The 22,307-nt window shown below is 40.0% G+C and overlaps 1 protein-coding gene across 1 annotated transcript; it reads right to left on the bottom strand.

Annotated features, from left to right (window-relative positions):
- Positions 1–694: 694 nt before the first annotated feature.
- On the bottom strand, positions 695–9,332 carry LOC122944096 (ranaspumin-like). The gene is made up of 9 exons (XM_044302322.1): positions 9,254–9,332; positions 9,076–9,140; positions 8,442–8,498; positions 7,362–7,418; positions 6,341–6,391; positions 5,704–5,769; positions 5,513–5,560; positions 3,603–3,707; positions 695–820 (listed from the first exon to the last, which is right to left on the bottom strand). The coding sequence occupies exons 1-8, from the start codon at positions 9,300–9,302 to the stop codon at positions 3,639–3,641; spliced, it is 462 nt and encodes a 153-aa protein (XP_044158257.1). The 5' UTR covers positions 9,303–9,332; the 3' UTR covers positions 695–820; positions 3,603–3,638.
- Positions 9,333–22,307: the final 12,975 nt, after the last annotated feature.

Raw genomic sequence — 22,307 nt, 5'->3', positions numbered from 1 at the left:
GCAGCAGGGACAGTGTGAGCTCCTATTCACAATGATAGATCTCTATCAGGGTGAATAGGACAAGGGTTCTAGTCCCTAAGGGGGCTAAAAGTTAGTAAGTAAAAAAAAAAAAAGAAGTTACAAAAATAAAACACCAAAATATTAAGTATAAATGAAAAAGAAAGATTTACAAAAAAAAATAAAAAAATTCCCAGAATATCGGTATAAATTATCGGCTATCGGCCTGAAAGTTCACAAATTATCGGTATCGGTATCAGCCCTAAAAAATCAATATCGGTCGATCCCTAGTAGGCATGGCTGTGATGGCTTCTAAGGGCACACAGTTAACCGCTTGTTGATTGGCTGCTCTGAAGCCTTTCAAAAAGCGCCAAGAAAGCGCTGAACACCGAACCCGAACCCAAACTTTTACTGAAATGTTCCGGTTCAAGTCCAGGGTCCAAAAATCCTAAAGTTCGGTACGAATCCGAACTTTACAGTTCGGGTTCGCTCAACCCTACTTACTACTCATGATATATTGAATGTGTGCAAAGAGAAGAAGAATGACTATGATGCAGTTTTAAGAGACCATGCACATGTTCTGTAAATGCTCACAAATTCTGAATCGTTCCTCTATTTATAAAAAGGAACCTCAGTCAAACACTGTCAGTATAGCTTTACAAAACAACACATGTGTAGTTCAATTTGGAAATATTTTATTGATTTGTTGAAAATAGAAGATTTATAAGAAATAATTGTATTAATCATCAAGAAATATGACTTTGTTGATGTGTTTTTCTTTTTCTTATTGCAACTTCTTCTATTCAGCTACATGCTTCCAGAGCTAGAAAAAGTAGATAAATAAAAGATGGATTAGTAATGTAGGTGTAACACAATAAACACAACTTTTGAGCATAAGATATTAAAAAAAGTTTTTTTGCCCAATGAATATGCAATACTACTATGTAACATGGGGATGACAATATCAATTCATCTCATTAGCAAGTGTTCTTCCTCTGGGAGTGGCTGATCCCACAGGTGAAAAAGCGTTTAGTTGGAGTTTTATAAAAAAGGACAGCCATCTAACAGAGGCTATGATTCTTGTGCTGACAGTGACATCCTAATTGTCACAAGAAATTGACAGGTCTGTGTGAGATGTCCTGCTCTGTCAATCAAACAACAGGTAGGCACTTTTTCACTTGCAAGGAAAGCCCCTCACAGGAGAAGAACTCTTCCTAATAAGACAAATTCAATTTATTACCATCAATTTGCTCATCCCTTCTGTAACAACATTGTCTGGTATGTAGTGACCTGAAGCTTGAAATAAAGGGGAAGATTTATCAAAGACTGATGTTTTATAACGATGTGTAAAATCTTCTGCACTACTGTAGGATACAACTGATTTATTATAAAGTGCTGGCCTCTTCATACGTTAAAAGCATCCTTTAGCAGCCAGTGCCAGAATGAAATCTACAGCAACAAATGAAGATAAATCTTCCAGGCCCGGTGAATCTGCCTCCTTCCTACCCTCACCATGCCCTTTTTTCAGGAAAAGGGCGAAGGTGATGCAGAAATACCACTTTTATTGCAAATGGTATTTGAGAAGTCATAAACACTTAGTTTGAAACTTTTTCATGCAAAAAAGTGGCATAAAGAGATAATAATGAACCTGGAAACAGTTTGTGGTTGAAGAAGATACTACATTTCTATGCACACAAAAGAAGTAACCTTCAAGAGACACAATATTTTACAATTACTACACTTCTTCCATAAGAAAATAAACATTAAAGAGGTTGCCCCACGAAAAATATTCTCCAGATTTCAAACCAGCACCTGGATGTGAATACTTTTGTAATTGCATGTAATTCTAAATTTAGCATGTCCACTGGGTTTATCAATAAAATGTATCTGTATAGCACCATCGGCAGTTTATATTTTTTTCTTTGATCTGCTCAGTGAGAAGGCCGCACATGCTCAGTTTCATCTGTCAACTGCCTCCTGAGCGTTGGTAGGGAGAGCATGCACATGCCTCCTAAGCTGCAGCAGAAAAGATACTCCTCATTAGCTGCCACCTTAATATAAATCTATCAGAGCAATAAATGGGAAGATCTCTGGATCCATATGAGGTATAGGGCTGGTTCTAGCTGTGTTAGAAAGGTATTGTTATATACTATATGATGTCTGATTTTCATTTTTTACATTATTCATGAGATAACCCCTTTAAATGTTATAATTTAAAAATAAAAAAGTACCAACAGTTCCTCAATTACAATCCATATCTACTATACTCATTTTGCAATCAAAACTTTAGGGAATATATAACAAATTTTTCTATTTGTCCCAGGTGATTACCCATTTTCCTCCCTCCTCACTAACTACAGATCAGACCCGTGTCTGTGAGTATGCTGGTAGCTTCAGCAAGGGCATTTACTATTTCTCTCTGTGCAAAAGGAGCCATCCTCACACTGCGGCCCTCCAGCTGTTGTAAAACTAAAACACCCACAATGCCCTGCTGTAGGCTGATACCTGTAGACTGGTCGGGCATGCTGGGAGTTGTAGTTTTGCAACAGCTGGAGGGACGCAGTTTGAGGATGCCTGCCTTAAGGCCTACCCTCCTGGCAAAACTGTATCCAATCATCTGCCTACAATGCAGAAATATAAGGGATCAGGAGGAAAGTAGATATAGCATATAAGTTTACAGTTATGACCCCGGGTCCCTCCATACAAATGGACACTCAAATTGGTTAGGCATGCATTTGTTTTAAATGAGGAAAAGGGGAAACATTTCTGCCAGACACTTGTGGCTAAGGCTTATCGACTGTGGGCATAAAGGATAGGACATATTAAATTCCAACAGGTCAAATAATTCCTTCCCATGATATCTGCTGTCAGAGGAGAGTCTGGTAAACCCCATACGCATTCAATAGTTATCCTCCTGAAATCATGGTATCAGATGGTATTTATGTAATTTGTTACATGTTTTTGCACAAAAATTATTTTTTGCAAAATTAGTATTTTGTTTTCTAGAATTCTGTTGAAAATAAATAGTTAAATTCCTACCTACTTGTCCCAGAACCTGGAAAATACAGTAAGGACATCTTTTCATTTTTGTTACCTTGCATTAATCACATATACCATTCCAGTTTCAGGAGTAAATGATATTAAATCTGAAGGGTCCTTTTACACCACTTTTGAAAAGTGACAAGAAGCTCCAAACATCTCCAATTGTGGTGCAAACATGGTGCGCTCCACAATCTATAATTTTTCATGCCGCTATTTTGGTATAAAACATTGATAAATCTCCCCCAATGTGTAACAACAACTTTTTTGTTTATTGAGACTAATGAAATTACTGATTTATTTTTCTAATATGGATTAGAAAATAGGACAGTCGTGAAATTCTTGCAAAATAATATTTAAATGTTAATATGCCGAAGTAGGGGCAATGCAGAATACAGTAATTTGAGCTGTATATAAAAAGAAGATAGGAAAGGAATTTTGCTAAAAAGAGTTCTGCCTTCTTCTAAATTATAATGTTAGCAAGCTGCAGTTATTGAAATAAAACATTTCTGTTATCATATTGGGGATTATTTGAATGTGAATTTGTGTCTTTTATGAAAATTTACCAAATTTTGTTGACGGCTAGGAGTTTAGTTCTTGACTTAACCCAGGACACCACCCAGGATCCCTCCAAGATCAACAAGACCACCAGGAGTACCAAGACCTTTGAGCTAGAAAAAAATAAGACGTTTTATAGACACAGAGAAAATATTTCTTTAAAACAATGCTACTCTAATAGACAAGTAAATCTTACCAATTTGTCATATACTGAAGTTTTATCATGATGCATTCAAATTGCTGACCATTACACTTTCTACAATTTCAAGATGGACAGGCAAGGTCATCACATGCTCCCTATGTTTCCCTTGTTTTTAGGAAAACAAAAAGGCATTCAAGCACTGGTTACGTTTGATGGATCTTTGCGTATATATGTTAGGTAATTACGTTTTACACCAAATTCTTATACAAATATTTGCTGATCATCCAGACTAGATCTCATTCTTTATTAATTCAATTATTTTGGCTAATAAGGGAAATGAAGTGTATCCATTTTTCCAGAGTATTGCTGTTATTTCCTGTTCTGCTGACATGCAAGTGATATCCAGTAGCTCAAACATAGCTTTTGGTTATTTGCCCTAAATCACCTATAAAGAAGTACTCGAGATTGGCTTGAGTGAGGATAATTCTTTCAATAGTGAGAGGGAGATGTGATTAGAAGTATCTGATGGAGGCTTATCTTCTAGTGAAAAACATAGACCATGTTGAAATACAACTGCCTAATCTTCTCGCCATCTGTTTGTTATCTGTCCAGCCTTCCTGTAACAATTTAGACTTTCAGACAATCCTTCTGAAATCAGCAGGTTACATCAATATAATATGAAGGTTTACATAGCTTGTAAGTGTTAATGTCTAAGTTCACTAGAGGCAAACTTTCACTTTTATATGAGGTTTTGTTAGTTAAAAAGACAGACATAACATTAATGTAATAATGATTTAGACTGGGGAAGCACCTTAACTTTTGTAGAACTTTGATTGTAACTACTGAGTTATAGCTATGGTCCAAAGCAGTGCACCTGACACATATGATCAAATGTGCTACAAAAAGTGTAGGTGCAGCTCCAGCCTAAAGGGGACAAGTCCTGGAGACCTCTCCATTTTGTGCATATGTTAGAAAATCTTTTATATGCATTGAATGACCAGTTTGTGTAAGCATAGAGGTGTTTTAGAGTAAGACTAAAGTTAAGAATTAGTGACCTTTTCATAATTCCCTTATAGTTTTTCTCAACATTTCAGATATAATTTCTGTTTTATTAATTTGTCCTCCCTAATATCACTTAAACTAAGGCCCAATTTACATGTATATCAGTTATGTCCAGTCAGCTATTTTATGCCGGCAGTCGTTCACAACTGATTTATATGAACTGCACTTCAGTACCCGGATCCAGTGTGGGTACACTGATAACACCAGACAGAAAAACTGAGTATGCAGTGCTTTTCTGTCCTGCGCTATTTGGCTTTCCCTGGGTCAGGTCGTTACAGGGAACAAGATTGGAGGATATATGTGTTGAGTGCCTAATAAGAAATTTAGCAGCAACGCTTCAGTCCTGCTCCTGGAGTTTGGTTACAAGACTGCAGCAGTGATATATAGACATGCACTTCTGTCCAAAAATTATATGGTTAATGAAGATGGTTTGTGGAGGCTTTACAAAAGCAATAAACTCTCATCCTCTTTCTATATAATCAAAGAACACATGTGATATCAGAAAAAACACAAAGGACTTATCAAAACTGGGGCAAAGGAAACATGTCTTAGTTGCCAGTGGCAACAATACAGATCAATCCTTTTATTTTCCAAAGGACCTCTAAAAATGATAGGTGTAATCTGATTGTTTGCTAAGGACATTGTAGCAAGTTTTCCATTATACCAGTTTCAATAACTCTTTTCCAAAGTTCAAATGTATAATTGTGTCCTTACCAGGCTGCATGCTAAGTCTGCCACAGGTCCAGTTAATTTTAGTTCATCCTGTAGTAAAAAACACAAGATGTTTGGTATTTTATACATTAATTGCAGCATATGTTAGATAGATAGATAGATAGATAGATAAATGGATAGATAGTATGTTTATAATTATTTCCCACTATAGAATAAATAGAATAAAAACTTACTGCAATTTTTAGGATGGCATAGATTGCATCTTTTCCAGCCCCTCCAATATCTCCTAAAAGTTCTTCCTATTGTAAGATACAAAGTTGTATAATTACCATTAGAGATCAAATTACTTAATATCAGCAAGAATAACCCTTCAGCTAACATTTTTTAAAGCACAAATAAATGGCTCCACTGTGTGATAGAATGGTACAATAATTGTTTAATGCACTGGAAACACTTTGTAAGGGTGGAGTCACTCACAATTTATTTGTAGCAGTTTTGCTTCAGTTTTCGTGGTTGTTTATGATGGCGATTTTGTTTATTGTTTTTTTTTTTGGAAAATTTAGAACTGGATCCATCAGGAAGAAGAAATGTAAACCCTTCCTTTATATTGCTCATTCCCTTTGAACTCACTTGATCTGGCTCAAAAGTGTCACCAAAAAATGCCATTAAAAGCTATGTGTTACAACACCCTAAAAGATGTTCAGCAGGATGACACAATAGCTGCAATATACTATTAGAATTGTTTGTTTATTTCTGAACTTAAACAGGTACTACATTTTACACTTTTTTTTTAATCAGCAGCATTTAACTAAAGCTTATAACATAATGTGGAAGGTAGATCATCAGCTTTACTTATCTATATTCACTTACAACTGTGACTTTTGTGCCGATAAGTTTATCTACAGTACAGCCCGCACATTCCTGTTAAAGTAGCAGAAAAAAAAGTTATTATAGGACATTAGGTATTAATAATACATTAGCGATTATATTCTATATAATATTAACATTATTTAGAATGCAAGCTGAAAAAAATAAAGGGTAGGTTCATATCATGGTTTCCTTTACTGGTCTGTCAAAATAAGAAAGCAAACAAAAAAAGGGAAAGAAATTGATCCTGTATTTTAAGCATCCATTATGCCCATTTTACATCCATTTCCATCTTAAATCAGTTATTTTAGACAGGAGTAAAATTTCTCCACAAAGGACATATCTGTGAAACCTCCCCATTACTGCTAAGTCACCAAAATTATTAGAGGAACAATTCAATATAGTGTGAATATATCCGCATGAAGAACAATTTTGGTTAAGAAAAAACAATTTATGTGTATAAAATATACATTAATATATTAAGGGGGTATTTTTTTTTCATTAAATTTTTTGTGTCACTGTTAAGGCTGGCTTTGCTATGTGTGCCTGCACCAAATGTATTAACTTGTGGACCTCATTGATATATTTGGCATAAGTGTAATGTGGTTTACACCTTTAGGTTTAAAAGTACACCAGGGGGCTGTCTGGTGTAAATCATGTCTTTTTTGCTACCTTTGCAATAGTTGCACATATGAAGTGAGCCATAATACAGGTCTAATCTCACTTTTAGTGCTTAAACATAGAATAATATGAAAAGTGACGAGGATCACAAAATATCATAAATATGTTGCAGTTGCTATAAAAATGTCTCAGTTGCCATGATTTGCAACTTTTTTGTGTCACAAAACATGATTTCATTCATGAACCCCTAAATGTCCAAAGGGGGATTTGTACACTTTGCAAAAAAAAAAAAAAAAAGCTTGTACATACATTTAAGTGTAAAACATTATTACAATACATTCTATAAACTATGTTACTATGTTACTTTCCTTAATACTTCAGAGACTGAACTTTTGTTTCTTACCAGTATTGCTATCAATTCACGGAGAGCGTCTTCAAATTCTTTTTTATTGTTTTCAATCTGAGGAATAACAATTGAGAGTAACTAAAATAAAATGTATGTCAATTTTTGAAAATCTAATTATTCTCTGTTTAACACCTTATATTACATAGCTGATTGGATTTATTATTTTGAACACAGATAATTTTTAAACTCTGTAATATGTTTTCTGTCTCAGTTTTATCCTAGCCACTGTCTTGCACTATATGATTATCTGTGTCGTTACTCCTTATCCTGGGATGTTGTCCTGTACCTATGTGAACAGCATATGTTCAGGCCACTATATCAGCCTCTGAATATTCAATATTTACATTCACTGTCAACAAGAACAGGTCTTGAATGTCACAAGGAATTACAATATAAAATATATTATATTTAGATAAAATTAGATTAACCCCTTTAAGCAAAGTTATGTAATTATTTGTTTTTAAACAAATAATGTAGGGGGCTTGGTAAAAATGGTTAACACTTTCTGCTTTAGGATGTACAAGCATGTGATGTTATCTTAAGTTATAATTCATTCTTATAGTATTGTGATTCTGAATTATAGATTTAGAAATATTTGAGGTTTATAGATATTTATTCCTTCATCTTTCTTTCCTTTCACATAGATAGAGAAAGAATAATCATTAGCATTGTATCATGATTTAAGCAGTAGGTTATTTTCTAGTGATAGTAATTTGTTTAAGTGAGTATTGAACCTAAAAAACAATACAAAAACTGGCTGCTGATAATGCTTTTATTAGACTCTGTTCACATTGAGCCATAGTAGCAATGCTGGATAGTAGCAATGCTGGATAAGTTATTAAACATATCTTTTGGGAATTCTTTTGAGGTTCTGGTATTGTTTAATAAAGAAAAACACTGTAAATTTCAGATTTCTTGCCATAACAAATACCAGAGAGGATGCTGGAAACCCCACAAAGGCTCTGAATGCTACTCACAGCAGAGTTTCTTGCCGTTTGTGCTTTATTTTAAAAGTGCAAGCTATGTCCTTATATGTTTTCATTGTCATTAAAGACTGACACTATATGAGACACTTACCCCTTCTTCATAGTTACACAGAAAGTATACCAATTTTTCAAGAAATTTTGGAGCAATCTAGTTAAGAAAAGACAAGTAAATTTTATGTTATTCTAGGTATAATAATGATTTCAAATATATGATAAGATCAAATCATTATATTTATGTGCAACATATAAAACCATAAAAATACAGTGTAAACTGTTAGTAGCATGTTATAGAACAGGAGGATCTGAGCAGAATCAGTTTTCAGGGCAAAGATTCAATTAAATATGTATTTAAATTCCTGTTTCTTCTTGGCTTTGAAGTCAAGGAGGTGGTGCTATCCGTGATTGACAGCTATCTCTGAGTACAAAGTCATAGAGGGAAGGCTGTCAATCACTGATAGGACCGTCTCATTGACTTTAAAGCCCAGAATGAGCAGAAAATTATATGAATGGGAAATGTAAGTTCAATATAACAAGTTCCTTTTAAACAATGTGAAGAGTTAAACCATTGTGACGACCTAAACAAAATAATAAACATCACTGTTAACAAAGTAAAAAATACATAGTTGATATTTTACAAAAATCTATTATTCTTGAAGAAATCACATTAGTAATTATTATTATTATTATAGATATGTGAATAGCAGTTTTTACTTCAAGATTCTTACCTCTAATGCATTTTGCAAGCACTTCAGACTAGTCGCTGCCTGACGTTTCTCTATACATTGAAAGCCTTACCACAAATAGGAAACAAGAAAAGCAACGTCAGTTTAACGTTCATTTATGTAAAAGCCATAAGTTTCAACTGTATGGTACAATCTACCATATTATATCTACAGTACATACCATGAGAGAGGCTGAGACCAGCGAGCACCAAGAAAAAGATAATCTTCATTGTGTAGATTGTTCAGCTCAAGGCATAAAAGGCTCCAGTCAGAGTTCTCCTTTTATAGGACAAAATACTGAAGTTGCATAAGATGGCACTGCCCACATTGGAAAGTGGCCAAGATACTGATAGCTTTGAAGTAAGAACTATAATGATGTGGTTTATTGGTATAGGTAAAAACATTTCATATTCTGCATTCAATGTAAACAATAAAATAGGACAATGTTTCTACCCTTCAGTTTTTGTATCAGCCATATTTGTCTCTATATATTTTTAAGAATATTACTTAATATGGATAGGGAAATGACTTAAAATAACATAAAATACATAAAAATAGTGAGGATTCAGTTGACCAGACTCTTGGCTACAGAGACTGGACTTGGTGGAAGAGAGGGTGGTGCTTAACCGACTGGAAGCATTATCTTCAGCAATCCAACCAAACAACTGTTCGCACTGATCAGACTTGGACATTGTTGTCCTGCGCCGCCCAGCTAAGTTGGGCATGAAGCTGGGTATGGTGGATGTTTATTTTTTTTCTGGTGCACTGGCAGCAGGCAGAGTTTCATTGCGCCCAGGGCCATGGCCTCTGCGTGCACCATCAGCATCACGCCCACTTCACCGTCAATTAGTGCTCTCCTTCTTCAAAGTAATGATTTTGTCACTAGATGTGGCGCAGATTTTTTTACTGTACACTAAAGACGCAGTTTTCGGATGCAGGACAATACATGTCACAGAACACCACAGAATATGGACACTATTTTAGGCCCAGATTATTGGAATCTGCAGTACAGACAATATTTTCTGACGTAGTTTATATTTATATTTTTCACTATATCTGGGCCTGACAACCACACAAGGTGTTGAAGCACAGATCACGCAATTCACAGATTACACCGTTGACAGCAAAAATGTGGATAGATTATGTGAAAAAAATTGTGTTTTCTGTATTTTAATTCTTTCCCTATATCTGGGCCTGACAACCACACAAGGTGTTAAAGCGCAGATCACACAATTCACGGATCACACCGTTGACAGCAAAAATGTGGACAGATTATTGGAGAAAAATAGTTTTCTGTACTTTAAAATTTTCACTGTAAATGGGCCTGACAACCACACAAGGTATTGAAGCGCAGATTACGCAATTCACAGATTACACCATTGACAGCAAAAATATGGATAGATTATGGGAAAAAAATAGTGTTTTTTGTATTATAATTTTTTCCCTATATCTGGGTCTGACAACCACACAAGGTGTTGAAGCACAGATGACACAATTCACGGATTACACTGTTGACAGCTAAAATGTGGATAGATTATGGGAAAAAAATAGTGTTTTCTGTATTTTAATTCTTTCCCAATATCTGGGCCTAACAACCACACAAGGTGTTGAAGCGCAGATCACACAATTCACAGATCACACCGTTGAGAGCATAAATGTGGACAGATTATGGGAGAATTTTTTTTTCTGTACTTAAAATTTTTAAATGTATCTGGGCCTGACAAGCACACAAAGTAATGAAGCACAGATCACGCAATTCACGGATTACACAGTTGACAGCAAAAATGCGGATAGATTATGGGAGAAAGATTGTTTTCTGTATTATAAATTTTTCTCTATATATGGGCCTGACAATCATACAAGGTGTTGAAGCGCAGATCACGCAATTCACGGATCACACAGTTGACAGCAAAATTGTGGACATATTAGCTGTATTGCAGTGAAGATTCCAAGAAAAGCTAGACTGACATTGAATGTATACATGTGTGTCAATGTGTCATGTGTACACTATTTCATCATACTATGCTTTGTAAATCTTTATTCTTAGGAGGGAACAGAAGGTGGAGCCTGATGTTCTTGGAAGAAATCACATCCCCACAGAACAGCAAACAACTCATTGTTTCATTGTTGGCAATTTAACAGACAGTTTCCAAAATTAAGGAGGCCTATAATGAAAAGTAAATAGTAGTTGGAACATTAAACTGTCATCCACCTTACACTATGTGGTATGTTTTGCCTGAGGATATCGCTCTCTTAGAGGATGAGAATAACTCCCCAAGGGGGAACGTTTCTTCTGCAAAATGACCTGAACTATTATCTCCCACTTCATAATAGCCCAAAGTTAGTGACATAGAGCACTCCACTTCATTAAACCACCAGGAATTTTATGGTGTATCTTATAATATTCCCAAAATATGGGGTTAAGTCAACTTTTTAGGAAATGGGCACCCCAAATGTACCAGTGTATTGGTCCAACCACAATGTTCTGAATTTTTTTTTTTGCTTATAAACTAGGAGAGTCTACTGTGAAGGGGGAGACTTTTAATACACAGCTGCTATCTAGTCAGAAGTTGTATAGCTTTCCTTAGTGATGAATGTTGCTCTTTTAACAATTATATTAATGCCACTACAATTCTGTATTCATATTTTCATTTTCACAGACAAGACAGACACCAACATTTTCCCGATGGACCCCATTGACATATAAAATGGTGATCATGTCCACTGTCACGGACTTGTCATTTTAGCACTAATTGTTGTTGCAAATATAGATAAGGAGTGTGAAAGTTTTATTGTCCCCTAATAGACATTCAGTCCATGAAAAAGGCAACTCTAATAAAGAAAGTAAGTAGAATGTATGGATTCTACATATGTAGTTAGCAAGTCATGGAACTTGTTGACAATCCTAGATAGAATATATCACTTGTCCATCTATAACAATAACTTTAGCTTTATTGTTTCTTCTTATCCTAATGCAGTACAGTATCACCCCATGTTAAATGAATGTAACATCTTTTGAGGGATGTGCCTTTCTCACTGTCATTTATTTGTATACAGCCTGATTAAGGTATTTCTATCCTCTGAAAGCTTGCAAACATGACTTTTCTGGATAGTCCAATAAAGCTGCTATAAGGCTTTTGTCCTTTTTAACACAAACTTATTTCATATCACTTAGGTAAAATCTGTAATAATATCAAGTATATTATTACCATATCATAAGATTCAAATAAAATGTTAGGAATGTTCTCTAAATACTGTTCTCTAGATCTGTATAGTTGATAGTAGTGTTGACCAAATCAAAGCATTTGAAGTGAAATGTGATCCAAAGTTTAGGGAAAAAAATGATTCTCCACAATTCCGAATCTCCTTGCGATTTTGTTTCTTGAAATGGCTGTAAGAAGGCCGGGAATACGAGATCACCCATAATGCTGTACAGCCAGCATCCCTTGTGATGTCAAAGCTTATGAAAAGCCTTATCTCACTTGGTCTCTGCCATTTTACTATGAGCTGAGATCAGGAAAAAACTTACCAAGATCTTATCCGCTATGAACAGTGTTTCAGAAAGCTTTTACTTGGATAAGAAAAGACTTTGTAGGGAGCTCATAGGGAGAGGTTTTAGACACTGAGCATAGGGAGACTTCAGGGAAAGTGTAGGTTGAGTGTAATTGCAATGTTTATCTCGTTCACCTGCTGCCACAATCCGAGTTAATCTTTTAATTTTATACATAAAATTACTGTGTCTCAGTATTAAAGTGTTTTGTAATATATCACCATCTGCATCTTACTGAACTGCAGGCACATTAACAGTTATGCATCATTCACACAGTCAGTGTTCGGTCAGTTATTTCCATTAGTGATTGTAAGCCAAAACCAAATGCAGTTCTAAACACAGAACAGGTGCAGATCTTTACCTTATAACTAGGGATGAGCGAACCCGAACTGTATAGTTTGGGTTTGTACCGAATTTTGGGGTGTCCGTGACACGGACCCGAACCCGTACATTTTTGTAAAAGTCCGGGTTCGGGTTTGGTGTTCGTCGCTTTCTTGGCGCTTTTTGAAAGGCTGCAAAGCAGCCAATCAACAAGCGTCATACTACTTGCCCCAAGAGGCCATCACAGCCATGCCTACTATTGGAATGGCTGTGATTGGCCAGTGCAGCATGTGACCCAGCCTCTATTTAAGCTGGAGTCACGTAGCGCCGCATGTCACTCTGCTCTGATCAGTGTAGGGAGAGGATGCAGCTGCTGCTGTTAGGGCGAGATTAGGCAGGGCAGGGATTTACTCAGCAAAAACACTTAATGAAGTGATCGTTCTACAGCTGTGGATCATTCAACTGCTGCTATTTAATTGATCACTGTTTTTAGGCTGCCCAGAGAGTTTTTCTGTCACTTTTTTCTGGGGTGATCGGCGGCCATTTTGTGTCTTGTGGTGCGCCAGCACAAGCTGCCACCAAATACATTTAACCATCAATAGTGTGTTTTTTTTTTTGCTATATCCTACATCAGTTGCTTGGCTGTGCTTGCTATTTTATTGAGGGGTGAAATACAATTGTCAAAATAGCAGTACCCTAAATCTGGTGTTTCAGCTGTGGCTAGCCAATTGTAATACTGTCTGCTGTCTGGCAAAGGATATATTTTTGTTCTGGGTTGAAATACAATTCCCAACTTAGCAATTCCCTAAAACAGTGGTTTCTGCTGTATCAGGCCAACTTTAAATCTATCCATAAAAGGGTATATTAGATTGAAGGTGCGGATAGGGTCATCCTCAATAACTTCACACGCTACCATGCATTTCCAAGTCTAATTCTGTCCGTAAACGTATACCTGTCATCCAGCGCCTAAATAATAGGCCTACAATTAATATTAAGCTAAATCTGTTGTTACTGCTGTGGCTGGTCAATTTATTTAGTGTCCACCAAAGCACAGTTTTTGTTCTGGGTTGAAATACAATTCCCAACTTAGCAATTCCCTAAATCAGTGGTTTCTGCTGTATCAGGCCAACTTTAAATCTATCCATAAAAGGGTATATTAGATTGAAGGTGCGGATAGGGTCATCCTCAAAAACTTCACACGCTACCATGCATTTCCAAGTCTAATTCTGTCCGTAAACGTATACCTGTCATCCAGCGCCTAAATAATAGGCCTACAATTAATATTAAGCTAAATCTGTTGTTACTGCTGTGGCTGGTCAATTTATTTAGTGTCCGCCAAAGCACAGTTTTTGTTCTGGGTTGAAATACAATTCCCAACTTAGCAATTCCCTAAAACAGTGGTTTCTGCTGTATCAGGCCAACTTTAAATCTATCCATAAAAGGGTATATTAGATTGAAGGTGCGGATAGGGTCATCCTCAAAAACTTCACACGCTACCATGCATTTCCAAGTCTAATTCTGTCCGTAAACGTATACCTGTCATCCAGCGCCTAAATAATAGGCCTACAATTAATATTCAGCTAAATCTGTTGTTACTGCTGTGGCTGGTCAATTTATTTAGTGTCCACCAAAGCACAGTTTTTGTTCTGGGTTGAAATACAATTCCCAACTTAGCAATTCCCTAAATCAGTGGTTTCTGCTGTATCAGGCCAACTTTAAATCTATCCATAAAAGGGTATATTAGATTGAAGGTGCGGATAGGGTCATCCTCAATAACTTCACACGCTACCGTGCATTTCCAAGTCTAATTCTGTCCGTAAACGTATACCTGTCATCCAGAGCCTAAATACTAGGCCTACAATTCATATTCAGCTAAATCTGTGGTTATTGCTGTGGCTGGTCAAGTTATTTAGTGTCCGTCAAAGCACAGTTTTTGTTCTGGGTTGAAATACAATTCCCAACTTAGCAATTCCCTAAATCAGTGGTTTCTGCTGTATCAGGCCAAGTTTAAATCTATCCATAAAAGGGTATATTAGATTGAAGGTGCGGATAGGATCATCCTCAATAACTTCACACGCTACCGTGCATTTCCAAGTCTAATTCTGTCCGTAAACGTATACCTGTCATCCAGAGCCTAAATACTAGGCCTACAATTTATATTCAGCTAAATCTGTCGTTACTGCTGTGCCTGTATTAGTGTAATACGGTACCTAAATAGATAGCCAGATAGTGTTAGGTGTCTGCAAAAAAAGGCCTGAATTTGAATTCAATACATTGGGCCAAATAATATTTTTCTTATTGTGGTGAACGGTAACAATGAGGAAAACATTTAGTAAGGGACGCAGACGCGGACATGGTCGTGGTGGTGTTAGTGGACCCTCTGGTGCTGGGAGAGGACGTGGCCGTTCTGCCACAGCCACACGTCCTAGTGAACCAACTACCTCAGGTCCCAGTAGCCGCCAGAATTTACAGCGATATTTGGTGGGGCCCAATGCCATTCTAAGGATGGTAGGGCCTGAGCAGGTACAGGCATTAGTCAATTGGGTGGCCGACAGTGGATCCAGGACGTTCACATTATCTCCCACCCAGTCTTCTGCAGAAAGCGCACAGATGGCGCCTGAAAACCAAGCCCATCAGTCTGTCACATCACCCCCATGCATATCAGGGAAACTGTCTGAGCCTCAAGTTATGCCGCAGTCTTTTATGCTGTTTGAAGACTCTGCTGGCAGGGTTTCCCAAGGGCATCCACCTAGCCCTTCCCCAGCGATGGAAGACATAGAATGCACTGACGCACAACCACTTATGTTTCCTGATGATGAGGACATGGGAATACCACCTCAGCACAAGTGCAGTTATGTTCAGCCGCTTTCCTCTGGTGAAGTAGAGAAGTCAGGGGCAATCCAGGCCTTGTTCATTTTTATAAGAGTCAACCGATCAGCATTTTCAGTTGACAGGCAGATGCGCTTATCAGTTATTATGCCCCCAGCAGCACTAAATACAAGCTAAATACACACTCTGAAAAAACGCTGGCGGTGGGGCTGCCCAGAGCGTTTTTCAGTCACTTTTTTCTGGGGTGATCGGCGGCCATTTTGTGTCTTGTGGTGCGCCAGCACAAGCTGCCACCAAGTGCATTTAACCCTCAATGGTGTGGTTGTTTTTTGGCTAAATCCTACATCAGGGTCAAGCTGTCACACCAAGTGCATTTAACCATCAATAGTCTGGTTATTTTTTGGCCATATACTACATCAGGGGCAAGCTGAGCCTGTCACCAAGTGCATTTAACCCTCAATGGTGTGGTTTGTCAAGCTGTCACACCAAGTGCATTTAACCATCAATAGTGTGGTTATTTTTTGGCCATATCCCAGTCTAATTCTGTCAGTAAACGTATACCTGTCACCCAGCGCCTAAATAATAGGCCTCAAATTTATATCCAGCTAAATCTGTCGTTACTGCTGTGGCTGGTCAAGTTATTTAGTGTCCGTCAAAGCACATTTTTTGTTCTGGGTTGAAATACAATTCCCAATTTAGCAATTTCCTAATTTAGTGGTTTCTGCTGTATCAGAGCTATTTTAAATCTATCCCTAAAAGGGTATATCAGATTCAAGGTGCACATAGGGTCATTCTGAATAACTTCACACACACACACTACTGTGCATTTCCAAGTCTAATTCTGTCAGTAAACCTATACCTGTCACCCAGCGCCTAAATACTAGGCCTCAAATTTATATCCAGCTAAATCTGTCGTTACTGCTGTGGCTGGTCAAGTTATTTAGTGTCCGTCAAAGCACAGTTTTTGTTCTGGGTTGAAATACAATTACCCAATTTAGCAATTTCCTAATTTAGTGGTTTCTGCTGTATCAGGCCTACTTTAAATGTATCCCTAAAAGGGTATATTAGATTCAAGGTGCAGATAGGGTCATTCTGAATAACTTCACACACGCTACTGTGCATATCCCAGTCTAATTCTGTCAGTAAACCTATACCTGTCACCCAGCGCCAAAATACTAGGCCTCAAATTTAAATCCAGCTAAATCTGTCGTTACTGCTGTGGCTGGTCAAGTTATTTAGTGTCCGTCAAAGCACAGTTTTTGTTCTGGGTTGAAATACAATTCCCAATTTAGCAATTGCTTAATTTAGTGGTTTCTGCTATATCAGAGCTATTTTAAATCTATCCCTAAAAGGGTATATCAGATTCAAGGTGCACATAGGGTCATTCTGAATAACTTCACACACACGCTACTGTGCATTTCCAAGTCTAATTCTGTCAGTAAACGTATACCTGTCACCCAGCGCCTAAATAATAGGCCTCAAATTTATATCCAGCTAAATCTGTCGTTACTGCTGTACTGTTGTGGCTGGTCAAGTTATTTAGTGTCCATCAAAGCACATTTTTTGTTCTGGGTTGAAATACAATTCCCAATTTAGCAATTTCCTAATTTAGTGGTTTCTGCTGTATCAGAGCTATTTTAAATCTATCCCTAAAAGGGTATATAAGATTCAAGGTGCACATAGGGTCATTCTGAATAACTTCACACACACGCTACTGTGCATTTCCAAGTCTAATTCTGTCAGTAAACCTATACCTGTCACCCAGCGCCTAAATACTAGGCCTCAAATTTATATCCAGCTAAATCTGTCGTTATTGCTATACTGTTGTGGCTGGTCAAGTTATTTAGTGTCCGTCAAAGCACATTTTTTGTTCTGGGTTGAAATACAATTCCCAATTTAGCAATTTCCTAATTTAGTGGTTTCTGCTGTATCAGAGCTATTTTAAATCTATCCCTAAAAGGGTATATAAGATTTAAGGTGCACATAGGGTCATTCTGAATAACTTCACACACACGCTACTGTGCATTTCTAAGTCTAATTCTGTCAGTAAACCTATACCTGTCACCCAGCGCCTAAATACTAGGCCTCAAATTTATATCCTGCTAAATCTGTCGTTACTGCTGTACTGCTGTGGCTGGTCAAGTTATTTAGTGTCCGTCAAAGCACAGTTTTTGTTCTGGGTTGAAATACAATTCCCAAATTAGCAATTTCCTAATTTAGTGGTTTCTGCTGTATCAGAGCTATTTTAAATCTATCCCTAAAAGGGTATATTAGATTCAAGGTGCACATAGGGTCATTCTGAATAACTTCACACACACGCTACTGTGCATTTCCAAGTCTATTTCTGTCAGTAAACGTATACCTGTCACCCAGCGCCTAAATAATAGGCCTCAAATTTATATCCAGCTAAATCTGTCGTTACTGCTGTACTGTTGTGGCTGGTCAAGTTATTTAGTGTCCGTCAAAGCACATTTTTGTTCTGGGTTGAAATACAATTCCCAATTTAGCAATTTCCTAATTTAGTGGTTTCTGCTGTATCAGAGCTATTTTAAATCTATCCCTAAAAGGGTATATAAGATTCAAGGTGCACATAGGGTCATTCTGAATAACTTTGCACACACGCTACTGTGCATTTCCAAGTCTAATTCTGTCAGTAAACCTATACCTGTCACCCAGCGCCTAAATACTAGGCCTCAAATTTATATCCTGCTAAATCTGTCGTTACTGCTGTACTGCTGTGGCTGGTCAAGTTATTTAGTGTCCGTCAAAGCACAGTTTTTGTTCTGGGTTGAAATACAATTCCCAATTTAGCAATTTCCTAATTTAGTGGTTTCTGCTGTATCAGAGCTATTTTAAATCTATCCCTAAAAGGGTATATAAGATTCAAGGTGCAAATAGGGTCATTCTGAATAACTTCACACACACGCTACTGTGCATTTCCAAGTCTAATTCTGTCAGTAAACCTATACCTATCACCCAGCGCCTAAATAATAGGCCTCAAATTTATATCCAGCTAAATCTGTCGTTACTGCTGTGCCTGTATTAGTGTAATACGGTACCTAAATAGATAGCCAGATAGTGTTAGGTGTCTGTAAAAAAAGGCCTGAATTTGAATTCAATACATTGGGCCAAATAATATTTTTGTTGTTGTGGTGAACGGTAACAATGAGGAAAACATCTAGTAAGGGACGCGGACATGGTCGTGGTGGTGTTAGTGGACCCTCTGGTGTTGGGAGAGGACGTGGCCGTTCTGCCACAGCCACACGTCCTAGTATACCAACTACCTCAGGTCCCAGTAGCCGCCATAATTTACAGCGATATTTGGTGGGGCCCAATGCCGTTCTAAGGATGGTAAGGCCTGAGCAGGTACAGGCATTAGTCAATTGGGTGGCCGACAGTGGATCCAGCACGTTCACATTATCTCCCACCCAGTCTCCTGCAGAAAGCGCACAGATGGCGCCTGAAAACCAAGCCCATCAGTCTGTCACATCACTCCCATGCATACCAGGGAAACTGTCTGAGCCGCAAGTTATGCAGCAGTCTCTTATGCTGTTTGAAGACTCCGCTGGCAGGGTTTCCCAAGGGCATCCACCTAGCCCTTCCCCAGCGGTGGAAGACATAGAATGCACTGACGCACAACCACTTATGTTTCCTGATGATAAGGACATGGGAATACCACCTCAGCATGTCTCTGATGATGACGAAACACAGGTGCCAACTGCTGCGTCTTTCTGCAGTGTGCAGACTGAACAGGAGGTCAGGGATCAAGACTGGGTGGAAGACGATGCAGGGGACGATGAGGTCCTAGACCCCACATGGAATGAAGGTCGTGCCACTGACTTTCACAGTTCGGAGGAAGAGGCAGTGGTGAGACCGAGCCAACAGCGTAGCAAAAGAGGGAGCAGTGGGCAAAAGCAGAACACCCGCCGCCAAGAGACTCCGCCTGCTACTGAACGCCGCCATCTGGGACCGAGCACCCCAAAGGCAGCTTCAAGGAGTTTCCTGGCATGGCACTTCTTCAAACAATGTGCTGACGACAAGACCCGAGTGGTTTGCACGCTGTGCCATCAGAGCCTGAAGCAAGGCATTAACGTTCTGAACCTTAGCACAACCTGCATGACCAGGCACCTGCATGCAAAGCATGAACTGCAGTGGAGTAAACACCTTAAAACCAAGGAAGTCACTCAGGCTCCCCCTGCTACCTCTTCTGCTGCTGCCGCCTCGGCCTCTCCTGCTGCTGCCGCCTCGGCCTCTCCTGCTGCTGCCGCCTCGGCCTCTTCTGCTGCTGCCGCCTCGGCCTCTTCTGCTGCTGCCGCCTCGGCCTCTTCCTCCGCCTCTGGAGGAACGTTGGCACCTGCCGCCCAGCAAACAGGGGATGTACCACCAACACCACCACCTCCGTCACCAAGCATCTCAACCATGTCACACGGCAGCGTTCAGCTCTCCATCTCACAAACATTTGAGAGAAAGCGTAAATTCCCACCTAGCCACCCTCGATCCCTGGCCCTGAATGCCAGCATTTCTAAACTACTGGCCTATGAAATGCTGTCATTTAGGCTGGTGGACACAGACAGCTTCAAACAGCTCATGTCGCTTGCTGTCCCACAGTATGTTGTTCCTAGCCGGCACTACTTCTCCGAGAGAGCCGTGCCTTCCCTGCACAACCAAGTATCCGATAAAATCAAGTGTGCACTGCGCAACGCCATCTGTGGAAAGGTCCACCTAACCACAGATACGTGGACTAGTAAGCACGGCCAGGGACGCTATATCTCCCTAACTGCACACTGGGTAAATGTAGTGGCAGCTGGGCCCCAGACGGAGAGCTGTTTGGCGCACGTCCTTCCGCCGCCAAGGATCGCAGGGCAAGATTATTTGCCTCCTGTTGCTACCTCCTCCTACTCAGCTTCCTCCTCCTCTTCTTCCACCTGCTCATCCAGTCAGCCACACACCTTCACCACCAACTTCAGCACAGCCCGGGGTAAACGTCAGCAGGCCATTCTGAAACTCATATGTTTGGGGGACAGGCCCCACACCGCACAGGAGTTGTGGCGGGGTATAGAACAACAGACCGACGAGTGGTTGCTGCCGGTGAGCCTCAAGCCCGGCCTGGTGGTGTGCGATAATGGGCGAAATCTCGTTGCAGCTCTGGGACTAGCCAGTTTGACGCACATCCCTTGCTTGGTGCATGTGCTGAATTTGACGGTGCAGAAGTTCATTCACAACTACCCCGACATGTCAGAGCTGCTGCATAAAGTGCGGGCCGTCTGTTCGCGCTTCCGGCGTTCACATCCTGCCGCTGCTCGCCTGTCTGCGCTACAGCGTAACTTCGGCCTTCCCGCTCACCGCCTCATATGCGACGTGCCCACCAGGTGGAACTCCACCTTGCACATGCTGGACAGACTGTGCGAGCAGCAGCAGGCCATAGTGGAGTCTCAGCTGCAGCACGCACGGGTCAGTCGCACTGCGGAACAGCACCACTTCACCACCAATGACTGGGCCTCCATGCGAGACCTGTGTGCCCTGTTGCGCTGTTTCGAGTACTCCACCAACATGGCCAGTGGCGATGACGCCGTTATCAGTTACAATACCACTTCTATGTCTCCTTGAGAAAACACTTAGGGCGATGATGGAAGAGGAGGTGGCCCAGGAGGAGGAGGATGAGGAAGAGGGGTAATTTTTAGCACTTTCAGGCCAGTCTCTTCGAAGTGACTCAGAGGGAGGTTTTTTGCAACAGCAGAGGCCAGGTACAAATGTGGCCAGCCAGGGCCCACTACTGGAGGACGAGGAGGACGAGGATGAGGAGGAGGTGGAGGAGGATGAGGATGAAGCATGGTCACAGCGGGGTGGCACCCAACGCAGCTCGGGCCCATCACTGGTGCGTGGCTGGGGGGAAAGGCAGGACGATGACGATACGCCTCCCACAGAGGACAGCTACCCCTGGGCAGCCTGGCACACATGAGCGACTACATGCTGCAGTGCCTGCGCAACGACAGCAGAGTTGCCCACATTTTAACGTTTGCGGACTACTGGGTTGCCACCCTGCTGGATCCACGCTACAAAGACAATGTGCCCACCTTACTTCCTGCACTGGAGCGTGATAGGAAGATGCGCGAGTACAAGCGCACGTTGGTAGACGCGCTACTGAGAGCATTCCCAAATGTCACAGGGGAACAAGTGGAAGCCCAAGGCCAAGGCAGAGGAGGAGCAAGAGGTCGCCAAGGCAGCTGTGTCACGGCCAGCTCCTCTGAGGGCAGGGTTAGCATGGCAGAGATGTAGAATAGTTTTGTCAACACGCCACAGCTAACTGCACCACCACCTGATACGCAACGTGTTAGCAGGAGGCAACATTTCACTAACATGGTGGAACAGTACGTGTGCACACCCCTCCACGTACTGACTGATGGTTCGGCCCCACTCAACTTCTGGGTCTCTAAGTTGTCCACGTGGCCAGAGCTAGCCTTTTATGCCTTGGAGGTGCTGGCCTGCCCGGCGGCCAGCGTTTTGTCTGAACGTGTATTCAGCACGGCAGGGGGCG

Source organism: Bufo gargarizans, chromosome 7 (assembly GCF_014858855.1).
Source record: "Bufo gargarizans isolate SCDJY-AF-19 chromosome 7, ASM1485885v1, whole genome shotgun sequence".
Lineage (NCBI taxonomy): Eukaryota > Metazoa > Chordata > Amphibia > Anura > Bufonidae > Bufo > Bufo gargarizans.
This window is presented reverse-complemented; position numbering and strand designations above follow the sequence as displayed.